Consider the following 18,062-nt stretch of genomic DNA (forward strand, 5'->3'; position numbering starts at 1 on the left):
TCTATCATGAGACGAAGTTTATAGTTTATAAAATCGTGACGACAAATGATAAGTTGAATTAAGGAGCTCAAAAAAAACATCACTAAAAAGTATTCAAACTAACTTTTTTTCTTTTCAAATAAATTTAATATACGTATCTTAAGTACCGGTACTTATATTCCAAGAAAGTGACTAAGTTAGTTATTGCATCTATAACAGTTTGGATAAATGTAATCTTTGAATACAGCGTGTCCCCATAAAAAAGTAATCTACAATTCCATTTTCTCCTCTCTTCGTAATGATATCATCTTTGTTGAAATGATTTCTGTAATCTCCAATTCAATTTTGGCCTCTTTTTGTAATGATAACTTTTGGCTGATCCGATTATGGTAATGTACCATTCCATGATTTTTGGAATAATTTATTTACCACTTCTTATGAGTAAAACTTCTTTTGCTGCAAAAACTTTGAAAATCGAAGGGCAGTAGATTCTTTTTTTTGCCATTGGTCTATCTCTCTTGTTTTTACCTGTCATTGACATCCTTCATCCTAAAGTGCAACCTCAGAGCATCCTCTATAAACTGAAACAAATATATTTGGGTATAGTCCCTTTCGTAACATCGCACCTTATTCTTCGTATTTTTCACAGTAGCTTTTCTCCTATTTCTAGCACCTGCGGGGGCTCTAACCCTGCGGGGCCAATCACCTAACCCTGTGGGGCAAACATCTAACCCAATATAACCTAAACTAACCTAAAATAACCTATAAAAAGTCATTTTAAAAATACGACGAATCACCCATATATTTTAGTGTATCCTTACACTAGAGTAAAAAACATTTAAACTAACAAAAAAAACATTTAAAGTGCCACTAGAGGCCTCTAGGGGGCGTAGCCGCTGGTTTTTAAATAGAGTAGCATCTCTGTAAGTATCTGCTTCCCAAACTAAATAACCAAACTAAGTTATTTACCACTTTTAAAGTAGATGCTTTATACCCTTTTATAATATTCATGATTTTGTACTTTTTGAGTTGTTAAGGCACAGTCCCAGTTCTAATTCAGCAGATAATAATCTGTTTCGAAGCCATACTTAATATAACTTTACCTTATTTGGATCATTTTCATCCTTGTGGTTGGTGATTATCAAAGTTCCAAGAAAATATTCTCTACAAAAGACAGCTACGATTATAAGTATGGCAACAATAACCAGGGAATTAGGTGAAGGCCACCAGGGAGAAAGGTGACATTGTGCTGTTTATTACACAAATCCCCAAAGTTATATCATAACATTTTCTTATTCGTTGCCTCAACAAATTTGATGACTTTTTTTTAAATTCTTGGTTGGTTCATTAAGTTAAATGTCCAAACGTTTCAGCCTCTAATTGTAAAAAAAACAGAATGGCTAATTTTGTGTATAAATTTTAGGGATGTACATCAATTACGCTAAGGTTAAAAAGGTCGTCATTACTATGATGCGTTGTCCCCGAAATTCATAAAACGTTTACGATTTTTTTTCGAATTAATTCAGCCGTCGTTAAGCTGAACAATGATATTGAAGAAATAGAAAAGTAGCAGCGATCCATCTAAATTTTTGGGAAATTAAATCGATTTTTTAAAGTTAGTATGTTTTTCAACCTATTTTTAAAAAAATTACACTATTCTAAGACATGAAATTAAATCGATTTTGGAGTGTGGTTTTCATAAATTATCTCACCTGAAGCTTAATTTACCATCTCTGTTCTCATCAAAGGCTTTAAATAAATTTCTAAATTATAAAAGTTTAAAAAATTGTTATATTATGTTTTTTTTTATCTAAAGAGATCCAATCAACCTTTTTTTCTATACTATCCGTTACGCTCAAAGCCTCTAGTGGCTTTGTATTAGAATAATAATATAAAAATCGAATGACCCAAAAACATTTTAGGAGCCATGTGAAATTAAAAAGTGAACTCAATCGGTTCATAGGTTATTTAGGTTATCTTAAGCTTTTGATAAATAACCACTACAGGAATCACCATGCAAAGTTTGAAATCGATAGGACAATTCTAACATGCCTAAATTAACAAATAAAAGCTTACTATCTCAGACGGACGGACGGACCGACCCTAATTATAGAAAAGCTTCGCTTTTAAAAATACTACCAACTTTATACAAAAGGATGACTTAAGATAATGTTTATTATTTGACTTTTGGTAACTTGAAGTTTTATCCCTTTCAAACTATCTTGAACTTATTTGTCACATATTTGTAAAAAAAAAATACGCAAATTTAAAAGCGATCTCTGGGGCAAATCAAATGAGTAGCAAAGCATCCAAAAATGATGGACAAACACACAAAGTTAGTTATAGAGATGATGAACAGTTCGGGTTTAATTTATTTGAAGCATGACCGGCCGACAGACAGACAAAACAATGTATATATTAGATGCAAATATGTCATATTAATATTCACTGAAAATTTCAGCTGTCTTTATTGAATAGGAGACGAGAAAATCACGTTTCCCCCATAGCTTTACGGACGGACTGACGGACAAAGTTAATTATAGAGTAGCGTCACTTGTAAAAAATAAAGATACAACAAAATTATCAACTCTTTCCTGTAGCCTTCCTTTTCCTTCGTGGTAAATTTCTAGCAACAGGTTTAAAATTGTTATTTATCGTATTCTCGCGGATATTAAAATGTATATTCATAAGTTTAAAACCAGTTTTGTTAGCCCCGAGGGGCGTAGACCCAGACTAACTAAACATGTACTTATTAAAGTTTTTTATTTTATTTTAATATTCGTGGAAAATTGGAAACAGGATGCTTTGCGCTTTACTTTTTTTATTTCTTTTTGTTTAAATTGCTAATTTCTATAATTTTTATTAAATTTAACATAAAAATAAAACTGTTGTTGCCTAGAGAACCTGAACATCATGCCCTAAAATAAAAGTTATAAAATTAATCAATACTATCCAATTATGGCATCGTATTATAGACGGCATTCCGTGAATATTAAAATAAAATTATAAGAATACAACCAGTTTTGTTGAACCCAAGGGGCCGAGGGCCAGGGCTAACAAAACTAGTATTAATTTAATGAATTGTATTTTATTATTCGTGGAAAATGTATGTAATATGATGCTATACATGATCTTTCACTATGGCTGAGAACCGGTTCTAGTCCAGCGGATATAAATCGGTTTCAAAGCCATACTGGAAAAAGAAAATTTGTTAACATTATTAGCTGCACAGATCTACTCTATAATTATCTCATAACTGTACGTCCTTCCGTCCATTAAGATGAATGATTATTTAAACTTTTCAATTTCATACAAAAAAACAAACAATTTAGGCTGTTATTGTTTGATGTTTTTCCTATTTTACACGGGTTAAAATTCTTAAAAATAAAGATACCTTTTATATCAGCTGCTTTCTTCAAAAACATTTCAAAATCTAGTTCTACATATTCAAGGTAACAATTTTAATTAATAGGCGTCCAAGGGGGGGTAAAGGGGTGATTCCCCCCCCCCCCCCAAAAAAAAAAAAAAAATTTTCAATTTTCAATTTTTACCCCCCCCCCCCCGAAATAAAAAAAATGCCTCTATGAAATAAAGATTACCCTCCCCAAAATTTTTATTTTAAAATTTTACCCCCCCCAAATAAAAAAGCTTGGACGCCCCTGCGTCCGCCCATAACAATATGAGAGAAATATGATTTTCTTAGCTGCTAATACAGATTTGAATTTATTGTGTAATAATTCTCTATACTAATTTGTTGCGCCTGTTTTGGGACATGGCACCAGTACGAACATCTTTTGAATTTTTTTGGTTATGACACGATGTTGGGCTGAGATTCGAACCTATCACATTCTCAACAACGAGTGGATGCGCCACAGTCCCAGGTTTAGGAGTATGTTAATTTTTAATAAAATATAAAATTGTTATTTATTCCTTTTTCATTGTCAGCTAATCCTTTCCTGAAAACAAAGGGGGCCATTTTTAACGCATATTCTCCGTAAAGTTGTGTGTAACTGTTTAGTCAAATGCACTTACTAAGTCAAACTGTTCTTAATTATGACCCGATATATATATATGAAATGGTCATAATTAAGAACAGTTGGACACCCTTTCTATTAAAGTTTATTATCAATAAGTAAAAATTTGAAGGAAACGTGTATATAATGAAAAATTACTACTATGTCCTTCGGCAAAACAGTAAAAATAAGCCTTTATAATTTTTACAAATATAACAACAACCATAAGTAGCAATATACAAAAGAAACATATGATTAAAATGGACATAGAGAATCAAGGAAATGTCCAAAGGATAAACGAACATAAGATATTAAAAAAATGACGAAAACTTTATCAAAATATTCATATGTATTTTGTTGCAAGACTGGAAATTAAAGAAAATTGCATACTGGTCGGTTTTTGGAAGATAGTACCTTCACAAAATTATATGTGGATATAAAAAAAATGAAGGCGGCTAAAAGCTCCTTTAAAGCAGTCGGACTGCTATATTATATAATTTTAATGCAAAGAAAAACTGAACACAGTAATAGTGTCTGACTGATTATGACGTAACAAAAAAAAATAGCCAATGAGAGGCCACTATAAATTTTACCATTGGTCAATAACGGCCTCTCATTGGCTAATGTCTTTTTGTTACGTCATAATCAGTCAGACACTATTACTGTGTTCGAAAAACTGACCTAAAATCTTCATAGCTTCTCTTGATAATTGCCTCACTGATTCCAGTTTTGTCTCTGCACCACTTCAAATCTTCCTGCATTTATTTTTTATATTAATTTCATCATTGCTGAAGCTTCACCACTTAAGATACCCTCCCACAAAATAGTTAAAACCTCCTCAGGACCTATGAGAAGATTCTCTATAAAGGAAAACCATATCGGTCATGCAATTAGCGAGATCATTCGGTACAAACACAAAGAAACACGCATGGATAGGCAGCCATTTTGTTACTTTTAAAGATCGAACAAGAAAGAAAAGAATTTCAAATGACATTTGGATGTAAAAACTTGAGATATTTACAAGTCTAAAGAAAAAAACGACCAAGAACGACCTAATCTTTCTAAAAACAAAGATGACAACATCTATAAAAGCGAAGTTCTTAAATGAGAACAAGAGGCAATATAACACTCCTTGGTGTCAGAACTTAATAAGTACAACATTAATTTGTAAGTCTCAACAAAATTGTACATAAATTTGTTTTAAAAATCCGTAGATACCGGATACAGAACAAGAATATACTTTCATTTTTGGTATTTGATTAAATTAGCGAGCTAACTGTTACAGACAGACGGCCGGACTGAACCTAATTATAGAAAAGCTTCGCTTTTAAAAAATTATCACATAATTTTATATAACACTCTAAATATAACTTGACCTGACTTATCGTATTTCCCATTTTTAATCAACTGTTGATTATTATTTTTAGGATTTTCTTATGGAATCACTAAAACAATATGCTATGTGTAACTCTTATGTCTAACTGAATGTTTAACGGAAATGCTGATTCAAATGAAAGTTACTTTTGTTATCAAATTGAATTTCTCATATTAATGACTAAATGATTATATTTTTATCAAATTACTTAATTGTTCCTTGAAGTTGTTAAAGCTACTAAATGAATAAATTTTCTAATATTCAATTGTACTAAAAAAATTACGATTTTATTTTTTTTTTAAAAGGTTTTTTTAAGGACAATTGTTTTAATTTTAGCAGTAATGGCAAATGTTATATCAAAGTTAAAGGATCTCTGTGTGTTTGTTCCGAAGGATCTCGCTAGCTGCTCAGCCGATATGGTTCTCCTTTACAATGCAGGTCCTTGGAAGGTTTATAAATATTTCTTGGGGAGGGGGAGGGGAGGGTGATTTTTTTCTTTTTGAAACTAAAATAAGAAATGCGAAAAGAAAGAAATCGAATTCAACCCTTCCCCCCACCACCAACTATAGGTGAGCCTAGAGGACTTTATGGGCGTAGCCGCTGGTAATGCAAGTAAGAATAATTCAGTTTTTAGAGAAATATCTAATGTTAATGCATTTTAAATTTAAGTGAAATATTAAGCAATGTGATGTTTACCCTGTGGGACAAAGGCACGGGCAACAAAACTGGTTTTAATATTATCATTTTTATTTCATTATTCAAAAAAATACATTGATTTCCATAATGTCTCAGAACCGGTTCTAAACCAATCCAGCGGAAAATAATATGATTGGAGGTCATACCAGAAAAATCGGGAATAGTCCTTTTCGTAACATCGCCCCATTTTATAGGTTATTTTAGGTTAGGTTAGGTTATATTGGGTTAGGTGATTGCCCCACAGGGTTAGGTAATTGGCCCCGCAGAGTTAGAGCCCCCCGCAGTGGCTAGAAATAGGAGAAAAGCTACTGTGAAAATACGAAGAATCGCCCCATAAGGTGCAATGTTACGAAAGGGACTATACCCGAAAAACTTTCTACAAGTTAAACCAAATCCAACAAAAACCAGAAAAATGTAACTTTTTCACTTTAACTGTGAACAAATATTTAGCATTCTTGCTTAAAAGAATGAGGTTAAAAATTCATCTCCGTGAATAAATTGCTTTGTTTAATAATATAATAGAAACTATGTGTACTAAGTTTTTAGTAACAAAAATGTTAGCAACAATTAATATATTTTTCTTATAAATTAATATTTAAAAGCTTCATAAATTTTTAATTAAGGTCAATTTATTTTGGTAAAAAAACTCTTTGTTTTAAAGAATAAAGGAAGCCTTTTTGAATTATATAATTCTTGATAATTGCAAAGCTTCCCTAACTATTTCAACATAGCTTATTAAAAAAAACAAGTACAGCTCTTTCCATCATTAGTTGAATAAAAGCAAAGCTCTTACATTTTTTCCTTACATAAAAGTAACAGGATGCTTGTCTGTCTCTGTGTTTTTACCGAACAATCTTGCTAAACGATAGAACGATACGGTTCTCCTTTACAGTGAAGCTTCTTATAGGTTCAAGGAAGGTTTAAAGCTAATCACCCCCCCCCCCCCCCAAGATATATGATGAAATCAATGAAATTTTTTACAAATTTTATCATAGCTTAGCTATTGATATGCAACGAATATTTTGATAAGTTATCTAAAACAAAAAAAATATTTATATTTTTGAAAAGGAATTTTTTTTATAAAAAAGCTAAATGTTTTCAACACGCAGAATAAACTATTTATCAACAATTTATTTAGTTTTCTTAAAATCCTTTTATAACTAGTTTTGATGTAGGAATTTAAAATAAAACATTAACAATTATTTTTATCTGTTTACATTTAGTCAAAAAAGAATTTTGTAAATAGCACAAAAAAACAGTGTCAAAGTTTCTAAATCTAGCTACCTTGCCAAACCAAAGTGAAGAAAAAGAACATTAATAACTTATTGTTTGGTTTTTTTTTGAGGGAGGGGGAGGGTTCAGGCTTTTTTGTTTACGTATACATGGACAACTAGTTATCTTTGAAACAACACAAGGTATATATAAACTTAAAACTTAAACTGAAACTTATCTCATTACTTATCTTATTCATGTGTACCAAAACGTGTAGCTAATCAACGTGTATTATTAGTTTTAAAAGAAATCAATTAATTCAGAAATGAAACCTTGAAAATTTTTCACAATAATTAGTACAGTATGTACTTAAAAACTTATCTATATACAGTATGACCCTCGAAAAAGTATCTTTAAGGGTATACAGCCCTTATTTCTTAATGTATCATAAAAAAAATAGCATATGTCCTTGTTCTCTGTACATTTCCACACAAGCATATATAAAAAAATTTATTTTACCTCCATTAACACTAGAGATTTTTAGAGCTAAAGTTTTGAAAAAGTGACTGAGCAAAAAGTAACTTTTAACATAAATTGACTTTTTTGGCAAAATTAAGATAGAAATCCTATTATTTTTGTTACTAGCAGAAACTTTATACAAAAATGAAACAAAAAATTTAGGTTTTAAGTTAAAAGTCTTTTTTTACACATATTTTTGAGTCTTTCTTGTGTAATGATATTTTGAAACACTTACTTATGAGGCAAAATTGTTTTAGATTAAAAAACCAAATAAATCTTTAGGAATATAGCAGGAATATTGTTTTTGTTTCATAATCATAACTTTAATAACAAAAAAGTTATAAGGAAAATAAAATTACATTATAATGATTTTTTAGTCTAAAAAGCTTAATTAACCCCCTATTAAGTGATTGAGATGTCAAAAAAGGGGGCGGAGCAACTGTCATAATTAATCCTTTTCTTAAATAAGGGTAAGTAAATAGCCTGAAATTTGCGAATAATCATATCATTCAGTAGTATTTTTTGCGTTTAAAAATTTATATTTTTTGGTGGAATAAAAAGAAATAATTAGTTACCATGTTTTTCTTTGTTTATCATTCTTCAGTTACCAGAAAGACATAATGTAACCATCCAAAAGTAGTGGGAAACAAAAAAAAATTATTTTTCTCAGTCACTTTTTCAAAACTTTAGCTCTAAAAATCTCCGGTGTTAATGGAGGTAAAATAAATTTTTTATATATGTTTGTGTGGAAATGTACAGAGAACAAGGACATATGCTATTTTTTTGTGATACATTAAGAAATAAGGACTGTATACCCTTAAAGATACTTTTTCGAGGGTCATACTGTATATATGAAGCTAGAGCAATGAAGGTGGGGGGGGGGAGATTTAGCTGGCGGACGGCTCATATTGGCTACTGCTCTAAACCAATAGTGTTCTGTGATTTGGGCTTGTTTTGTATCAACCAATCACCAATTGGCGGAAATTTTAGAAGCAGACAATTCTAGAAAAAATAATGATTTCGTCTGCTACGAAAAAATAAATATAAATGGTGTTAGATCACATTAGTTTAATTATTAAATCTGCTTAGAGTTAAACATTAAAAAAGGGCCATATAGAAAAAACAAAAATAACGGGATTATTTTTTTGGAAAGAAGGTAGCTACGAATTTTCATTTGGTAGTTTATAAATTAGATGTTGTATTTTGAATTTTAAAAATTTAGTACGGAATTGATACAACACCTTAACCCTAATTTTTGTACAATACAACACAGTACAGATTTATCATTACATTATAGTATCCAAAGAACTTGATAGAATGTTACCCAAATGCATATTTATTTATTTATTTTGAATTTAAATTAGCAATGAAATTTTCAAATAAAATTTTTACTCATTAATAAAAATGTAAATAATACAAACTAAAATCTGTCTAAAGGAAACCCAACGATAGCTTTCTGACAGTTCAAATTACCAAAGTAAAAGATAAAAAAATTTTGGGAGAGAAAAACTTCATTTTAACAAAAGCCGGTTCCATTGGAATTCAGCCCACACGGGATTCAACCCACGGAATTCAGCCCAGCGGGATTCAACCCAACGGTATTCAGCCCACACGGGATTCAACCCACGGTATTCAGCCCACACGGGATTCAACCCACGGTATTCAGTCCATACGGGACTCAACCCACGGAATTCAGTCCATACGGGACTTAACCCACGGAATTCAGTCCATACGGGACTCAACCCACGGAATTCAGTCCATACGAGACTCAACCCACGGAATTCAGTCCACACGGGATTCAACCCATTATATATGTAAAATAACCAGTTTGAAAAAAAAATATTTTTTTTTAAATTTGAGAACAAAATTTTTAGAAATTTTTTTTTTAAAGTTTTGAAAAAAGTTTATGTAAATTTTTTTTTTGTAGAAATTATTTTATAAAATATGCTTTATAAAAAAATTTGAGAAAAAAGAATTATTTTCTAAAAATTTGTTTCTCAAATTTGAAAAAAAATTATTTCTTTTTAAAACTGAGAGTTTTATATATATATTGGGTTGAATTCCGTGTGGACTGAATTCTCAGTTTTAAAAACAAATATTTTTTTTTCTAATTTGAGAAATAAATTTTTAGAAAATGATTCTTTTTTTCTCAAATTTTTTTTATAAAGCATATTTTATAAATAATTTCTACAGTAAAAAAACTTACATAAACTTTTTTTTTTAATTTTCTAAAAATTTAGTTCTCAAATTTAAAAAAAAAATATTTTAGAAAACTGGTAATTTTAGATATATAATGGGTTGAATCCCGTGTGGACTGAATTCCATGGGTTGAGTCCCGTTTGGACTGAATTCCGTGGGTTGAGTCCCATATGGACTGAATTCCGTGGGTTGAGTCCCATGTGGGTTGAATTCCAGGTGGGCTGAATCCAGTGGGTTGAATCCCGTGTGGGCTGAATACCGTTGGGTTGAATCCCGCTGGGCTGAAATCCGTGGGTTGAATCCCGTGTGGACTGAATTCCAATGGAACCGTATTTCAACATAAGCATCCAAGTGATAATAATATCATTCAGGGAGTAAGGGAGGGGACATTGGGCAATTAATTCAATTTAAGAGTTTTTGAAGAAAGGCCATGGAACCAGAATAATCCCGAAAATATAGTGGAAATTGTAAAGTGATTGTTGATTAAATCTAGAAAACCATAAACTAAGAAAAAAGTTCCAAGAAAAAAAGCAATCATTTGAAAATAAGATTACCAGTATTATAGACTGACATAACCATTCTGTAATTAATTTCTAGAAATATCTCCCTGGAACTCTACAGATGACAGGGAAAGAGAAAAGAGATAAAAAAATCTAAATAAAATATCTTTTATTAAATATAAATGCTACAAATAAATGAATCTATTTAGAATTAAACCATTTTAGTTTCATGATTGAGGTTACTTTGATAGTGAAGATTAACTTTATCATGTGTGGCACTAGTGTATGCAGTGTTAACATAAGTTTCATCTTCTATTTTCATTTCTTCTTTCTTGGTCTCTTGTTCCTGGGTCTAAAAAAAAATAAAATTTGAATAAAATGAAGTCAAAGGTGTGCCCCAGGGGGGTGTATCCACACCTTCTTGACAGAGGTCTACTCCCTCCTAATACAGCCATTATCAAAGTCAACCCAATTCAAATTAAGAGCAATGTGAGAAAAAATACCAATTCTTTTGAAAAAGCATTTACCAGTAAGGCTCACTAAAAAAGTTTTTTTTCACAACTATTTTTGTTTATGAATAAATCACTATATGCAATAACATATGATGTTTAGGATATGCATTAATTTTTTTTGTGTGTATAATAGGCTATAAAAGTTTTCCGGAATTTTAATAGATATAATAGATTTGAAATCTGCATAAAATTTTAAGGAATTTTTATAAAATTCGTTTTTTGTATAATTCTTTATCTTTAAGCGCAAATACAAATTAAGTTAAATAATTTTGACATCTGTGATTGGTGGATTGAAAACTATCTGCGTTCTGATTGGAGAAGCTTAAGTGACGTACATCATTCAACCAATTAGAGCGCAGGTAGTTTCCAATCCAACTATCCTATTGGTCAAAATTTATTAACTAAAATTGGATTTGCGCTTTTAAATAATGAATTATATAAAAAACGAATTTTATAAAAAATCCTTAAAATTTTATGCAGATTTCAAATCTATTATATTTATTAAAATTCCGGAAAACTTTTATAGCCTAGTGTATAATACCTGAAGCTAAAGACATTTTTTTCTCATAAATTTTCAATCAATACACCCTAAGGCGATACAATATGATACATTTTCAAGTGCTTTCCCCCTCTTGGAAAACCCAGTGCACGCCTCTGAGTAATATTATTTTTAAGGTCAGTTAACTTCTTAATCTTTACCTTTTCAATGTACTTTTCTTTTCAATAATATATTATCTAACTTGAGCAAATTATACCTTCAAAAGTTTTGGTTCCCGGACAAAAGCCGTTATAAGCACTGATAATCCAGCAAATACTGACAAACTAAATATATAAAAATAGGTTATGTAATTTTCTTGTTCTATACCTTTTCTTAGTTATGTTTTGACCAAGTTTTTATAGCATAGTAGATAGTCATGGAGGGAGGGGACATTGGTCTGTTTATTACACCATTGGGTGGTCCATTAACTTTAGTGTCAACGTTTGAACATGTAATTGTATTCTATAGAAGAGGTAGTTTTTTTAGTATCATAATTGGGGAAGTACATCAATTTATCCTTCATTCCCTTATCCCTTTAGATTCCTGGTAGATAGTAGTAATAGTTATTTCTTTCATCGTATTATAAACGGCTTTCCGCGGATATAGAATGTACAATTATAAGATAAAAACCAGTTTTTAAATTCGTAGAAAGCTGGATATAATACGATGCTAGACATAGTTTTTTTCGTATGGACGAGAACCGGTTCCTATCCACCGGATTCGAATGAATACGAGAAAATAAATGTATCCCCCTACCAACACTTATTTTGGAAATGGCATGCATGTCTCCCCAAACAATTATCGAAAAAAATTCTGTTATGGTGAACAGTGGCCAATATTTTTATTTAATTGCTCGGTATAACTTTTTACAACAAAAAAGATTACAAGATTCACTAAAAAACAACAAAAAATTTATAGAAATTTTCTTTGATATTAAGATTAAAAACTGAACCTGACAAAGAAAGGCATAAATTGAGGAGTATCTGTAGAGAAACAAATCATATTCAGGATAGCAACAGTAAAATAGGATACAGAATCAGATAAACCTAGAAAAAAAAGAAAATATTTTTTTTTAAATCTGGGTTTTAGATTGTTAAATGATTAAAATCCTTCCTTAAAAAAAATAAAATCTCTGAACCTAATTTCGTACATAAATAGAAAATTAAAGAAACTTCACAAATAAAACTTTAACAAAAAATCGCCGACTCAAGCTTAAATCAATAAAAAATTTTATTTATAGAAATTATAATTTGACTATACAAGTGCTATATTTTAGGGTGTCTAAAGTTTACATAGTCAATTTATTAGTTCCCAATATTTTTGATAATGTTTTCTTATTCGTTGGCTTAACAACTTTGGGGACTTTAGTGAATTTCGATTTATTGCTTCATTAAGTTAAGTGTTCAAACAACTAATTTTAATCTGCAGAAGGGGAAATTTTATGTATCATCATTGGAGATGTACATCAATTTATCGGCCATTGTCTTATCCCTTTAAATCCCTGCTTGTTTTCTCACCTATGGCTCCAAGAATAATACTGCTCTGAGATTGAAACAGTTTTATTGCCTAAAATAAAATATCGTTTAATTTTACAAATCCTTATAATAAAGTAACAGGATGTTTGTGTGTTTGTCTGTGTGTTTGTATGTTTGTACCGAAGGATCTCGCTAACCGCTGAACCGATCGGGTTCTCCTTAACAGGGTAGCTTCTCATAGGTCCCGGGAAGGTTTTTAACTATTATTTTGGGGAGTGGGACACCCCCAACCCCCCCAAAAAATGAAAAATCCCCCCCCCCCATTTTTTTTTGAAATCTAAAATAAGAAATTGAATTATCAAATTCGACTCTCTCCTCCTCAAGTGCCCCTGGAGGCCTCTAGGGGCGTAACCCCTAGTAACAAATATTAGAAGTGTTCCTATGTATAAAATTACGCTTGTTCAATCCATTGCTGTTATTTCAAAAGGACAAAGCAAAAAATTGTGTCCAAATTGTGACGTCATAAAAATGAGGGATTATCCATCTCTTTTTTAGGGGTTTTCTTTCCACTTTCTTCTAATATCCTTCATTTTTATGACGTCACATGGATAATTCTGGCTCAATTTGGGATTTGTGTTTCAAAAGCCCTTTGATTGAAAGACCTATGTTGTTGTATCTAGTTGAGGACCAAGGTAATTTTTTCTAAATCTAATTGTCAAAATTTTAGATTATGTAGCGGGTTTCATCGTATTTTCACAGTAACTTTCTCCTATTTGTAGCCTCTGCGGGCCAATCATTAACATTTACCTAACTAAACTAACCTGTCAAAATAGGAAAACCCGCTACTTCGAGTCAACCTCCCAAACAACTCCTAATTTTGAGTCATTGATTATGGCTTGTACAAGATATTGAAGCTTTTTTTTAGTGCCTATAAAAAAATCGACGCCATACTGGCCTACCATTGGTCAATTAAAATTAAATTTATACATGCCTGCCATAGGTGATTTAGTCTGTGTGTTAGCCTATCATTAGTCATTTGTATCGTATGACGTTATTTTTATAAAGGCACCATAAAGAGCTTATTATTATGACCTGTGTCGGAACTGAAGCAAAATGGCTGAAGGACAACAAATATGCCAGCCATATCAGAGCATAGTAACCTAAATCAGGGTGCGTTGAATTAGTTACTTATCGCATTCTATTATAGACAGCTTTTCGCGAATAATAAAATGAAAAATTATAAGATTAAACAAAACTGGTAATAATTTTATGATTTTTTGTCTAACCAGGTAAGGCTCACATAATATTTTATTGGTGTTTTAAACCTCCATAATTTCAAAGGGTTTACAAATTACAAGTCGCATAAACAAAACTGCCTTTTTTAAGCGAAACTTTTTAAAAATAGGGTCTCTCTGTACACCCATCTGTATGTGCGTTCGTTACTTTGGGCATGTTAGAATTGTCCTATCGCTTTCATACTTTCATGGTATTGTAGAATTATTCTATTCATCTGATTTTTTAAAAATAATGATACTTGTACAACTTTTAACAAGCAAAGCATCTTTATAATCAAGTTTAAGTATGTCAATAGACAAAATCCTGTATGTGGTCAATTCAGTAACAAATCTGTATACAATATTGTTTAGAATTATGAATTAAAGTTTTGACACTATATAAGTGTTGATGTCCGTTAATCTAATCGTCTTATTTGATAAATTCGCTTTTATTGATTTCATGGTTGTAGTCATCCTTGTTTTAATTGCAAAATTGCAGGTTTTCTATTATGTAAACGTGTTGATATTTGAATTTTTGTCACTCTATATTGTATATCCAAGTAAGCATATGTATTCATTAAAAGTCCCCAAAGTTGGTAAGCCAATAATAAAAACGTTATTATAAAACTTTGGGGACTTGATATACCTTTTTTATTATATCTTCTTTAAAATTTTGACTATTGAAGTGTCAGTAGTTTATATAAACACAGACGACAAAAATAAACAAGAATGCCAACATTCATAAAAGTGAAGCTCTGAAACGGTGGGACAAACGAACATTAACACTTGTAGTGTGTCAAAACTGAATAATCAAATATAAATGTAAAAGTATAAACAAAAAAGTAAGTAAATTTATTACTAAACTGCTGAAATACATTTAAGACATACTTTCATTTTTAGGACTTGATTAATATTATAGAGATGCTTCGCTTATAAAATAGTACCTTGTTGCAATAGGAAGCGGAATACCAAAAATCAGATGGATCGGATAATTTTAACATACAAAACTTTTTGTCAAAAAAGTGAAAAAACAGCATGTTTTAAATGGAAGGTCTTTTTGATAACGATTATATAGTTGCTGTGCTTTCTAAGTCGTACCTAACTGTTGTAGGAATCATCATAAAAAGTTTAAAATCGATAGGACAATTCTAACCTGTTCAAATTAACGAAAAGACGCACGGACGGACCGACCCTAATTATAGAAAAGCTTTGCTTTTAAAAATTTTAAAACACCAGAAGAAACTTACCCTCAAAGGCGGCATGACCGACCCAGAAAATACAGACCAAAGCAACCGACAAGATTCCACATATTGTTGGCATCAAAATTCTGTAGGCTAATCTACAATCAATTGATCGATAATGATAATACGTCCAAGCATAAATTGCACAGCATTACAAAGCAACCTACTTAAGATAAAGGAAAAGTTAATGTCCTAACATTGTTTGTATGTTTAGATCTTTCACGTTGACTATTTTCAATCAACCATTTAGATTAAACACAAAACTATCAATAAGATACTAACTTTTAACTAGGTTTTACAATTAGAATTAGATTTTTTGATGTTAGAACAAAATACCTAAACTGGTTTAATCTTATGATTATACATTTTTATTCACAGAAAACTAGATTTAATACGCGGCTATACACAATTTTTCAGTATGGTTGAGAACCGGTTCTAATCCACTGGGTATTGATCGGTTTCGAAGCCATACTGGAAAATATTGTTACTTGTCCATAAGAGCTCCTGTAATTATTCTTGACACTGAATTCAAGATTCCATTCACTCCTAAATAGTCAAAATTATGTAAACAAGTATGACAAAATCCATAAAAGCGAAGCTCAGAAACGGTAGGACAAACAAACATTAACACTTGTTAAGTTTCAGAACTGAATGATCAGAATATAAATGTATAACAGTCGAAACTAAATTGTAAGTAAATTTGTTGAACAACTGATTAAATACAGGATAATGTTTAAGGACATACTTACATTTTTGAGGCTTTATTGTATAATTGCTTCATTCATAACATTTTACTTTAATGTCCTAAGAATCAGTATTCCAAAAGCAGATCAATCGGATAATTATGTCATACAAAAGATTGATGTAATAAAAGTTAAAAATCAACATGTTTAAATTGGACATACGGACATTTTGGTAACGATCATAGAGTTGCTACTCTTTCTAAATCGTACCTTGCAAAGTTTGAAATCGAAAGGACAATATTAACATGTCTAAATGAACGAAAAATCTAACCGTTCCGGACTTACAGACCCTAAATATAGAAATGCTTTCATTTGAAACAGGGAACACCATAAAACTAACACTGTACTAGTTTTGCTATATATTTGATTTCAGAGATAAGACAATGGATGATGAATTCATATAAAAACTCCAATACTAATAAACAAAATCACCCCTTTTGTAGATTAAGTTTATTGGTTAAAAGTATAGACACTGCGAATTTGAATATACAAACAATAGTTTGATAAGCGTATCCAAAGTTTTGTGTTATAAATCTTTGGGCACCAGTGTAATTTACAATTCAATATCCCCGCTTGCCCTGATAAAATGAAGAAAAAAAGAATAGATGCAAAAGATTTTACCTCCAACAATTGAAATTTGTCGATCGTCTGGGTTCAGCTGTAATCTAAAACAATAACCATAATAATGAATGCAGAATATATTTGGATATTATGACAGTAGAAAAATTGTCGTCAATTTTGGTTGCAATTTCCCCTCCGTTTATTGTTCGGGCCGTTTATCCAGTAGGAGGGGAGGGAATGGGTTAAAGGAGAGGGATGGGGGATGTAGCCCGCTACAGGGTTCACTTTATCCCTTTATTATAGAACATGAAAATCTGGTGTAAGTTCCAAGTAAGTTCCATTGCTATAATAGCAGCAGTCAATTAAGGAACGCAGCTTCTTTATTTCAAACTAGCAGCTTCACCCCTAGCTTCTAGGGGCTTTGCCCCAAGAGGTATAATTACAACTTTTATTACCTGGAGATCCCCTACTCCACCACTATTTTAAATAATTTTTTTTAAAATGGCGGGGGAAATTTTTGTCTTTGGGGGGGTTCTAAGAAAATAGCCTAAAACCACCACAGGACCAGTAGATATAATCCCTAAAGAGTAGAATCCGATCGGTTCAGTGGTTACCGAGATTTTAAGGGACAGACGGACAGACAGGCGGACATACATCATTCTACTTTGTATTATAGATAAATCTTCTTAGAAGACCCACTTTTTCTTTACCCATAGACCTACGCTTCCCTTTATCCGACAAGTTTTCTTGGATAGGAGAAAAATCAATTAATTTCTTATCTTTAGTCATTCGGTCATCACGTAGTTTGAAAGATCAAAGCCACTCTTCTCTATATTGGCAAAATAGCTAAATAACGACAAATAAAGCAAAATAAATGAAAAGGAGAGAAAAAATAAGTTTAGTGAAAGACAATAAGGAAAAGAATAGTTATTTATCGCATCGTATTATAAACAGCTTTCCGCGGTTATAAAATGTACAATTATAAGATTAAAACCAGTTTTTTTAGCCCCGAAATGCCGAAGGCACGGGCTAAAGAATGGTTTTAATCTTATGATTATTATACATTTTTATTTTAGAAGAAAACTGGAATAAAATGATGCTATACATAATTTTTCTTTATTGCTAAGAACCGGATATCAATCAGTTTCGAAGCAATACTGGAAAAAGAATTATCTAAAATTTAACATCAATTAAGTATACAAAAACAAGACTATAAAAAAACCAA

General features: G+C 31.1%; 2 protein-coding genes across 3 annotated transcripts in view; both read right to left on the bottom strand.

Annotated features, from left to right (window-relative positions):
- Positions 1–5,526, bottom strand: part of LOC145327877 (visinin-like) — a 40,393-nt gene extending 34,867 nt beyond the window's left edge. Inside the window, exons 1-9 of one of the 2 annotated variants that reach the window (XM_080171410.1) lie at positions 5,369–5,526; positions 4,674–4,747; positions 3,910–3,935; positions 3,374–3,418; positions 2,884–2,897; positions 2,574–2,590; positions 1,692–1,742; positions 1,083–1,143; positions 508–560 (exon numbers count right to left, since the gene is read on the bottom strand). In XM_080171410.1, the coding sequence (XP_080027536.1) occupies positions 508–560; positions 1,083–1,143; positions 1,692–1,742; positions 2,574–2,590; positions 2,884–2,897; positions 3,374–3,418; positions 3,910–3,935; positions 4,674–4,747; positions 5,369–5,389 (362 nt within the window). In that variant the 5' untranslated portion in view covers positions 5,390–5,526. Of the gene's footprint in view, positions 1–507; positions 561–1,082; positions 1,144–1,691; positions 1,743–2,573; positions 2,606–2,883; positions 2,898–3,373; positions 3,419–3,909; positions 3,936–4,673; positions 4,748–5,368 lie in introns of both variants that reach the window. The other variant, XM_080171409.1, reaches the window with a different exon arrangement.
- Positions 5,527–10,647: 5,121 nt separating this feature from the next.
- The window catches only part of LOC145328925 (apicoplast pyruvate carrier 1-like), a 32,660-nt gene continuing 25,245 nt past the window's right edge, over positions 10,648–18,062 (bottom strand). The window contains exons 11-18 of the mRNA XM_080172879.1: positions 16,898–16,941; positions 16,022–16,079; positions 15,540–15,631; positions 14,111–14,178; positions 13,061–13,109; positions 12,496–12,589; positions 11,761–11,827; positions 10,648–10,845 (exon numbers count right to left, since the gene is read on the bottom strand). Of these exons, the coding sequence (XP_080029005.1) occupies positions 10,705–10,845; positions 11,761–11,827; positions 12,496–12,589; positions 13,061–13,109; positions 14,111–14,178; positions 15,540–15,631; positions 16,022–16,079; positions 16,898–16,941 (613 nt within the window). The 3' untranslated portion in view covers positions 10,648–10,704. The remainder of the gene's footprint in view (positions 10,846–11,760; positions 11,828–12,495; positions 12,590–13,060; positions 13,110–14,110; positions 14,179–15,539; positions 15,632–16,021; positions 16,080–16,897; positions 16,942–18,062) is intronic.

This window comes from Acartia tonsa, chromosome 9 (genome assembly GCF_053477335.1).
Source record: "Acartia tonsa isolate MP-2025a chromosome 9, ASM5347733v1, whole genome shotgun sequence".
NCBI lineage: Eukaryota > Metazoa > Arthropoda > Copepoda > Calanoida > Acartiidae > Acartia > Acartia tonsa.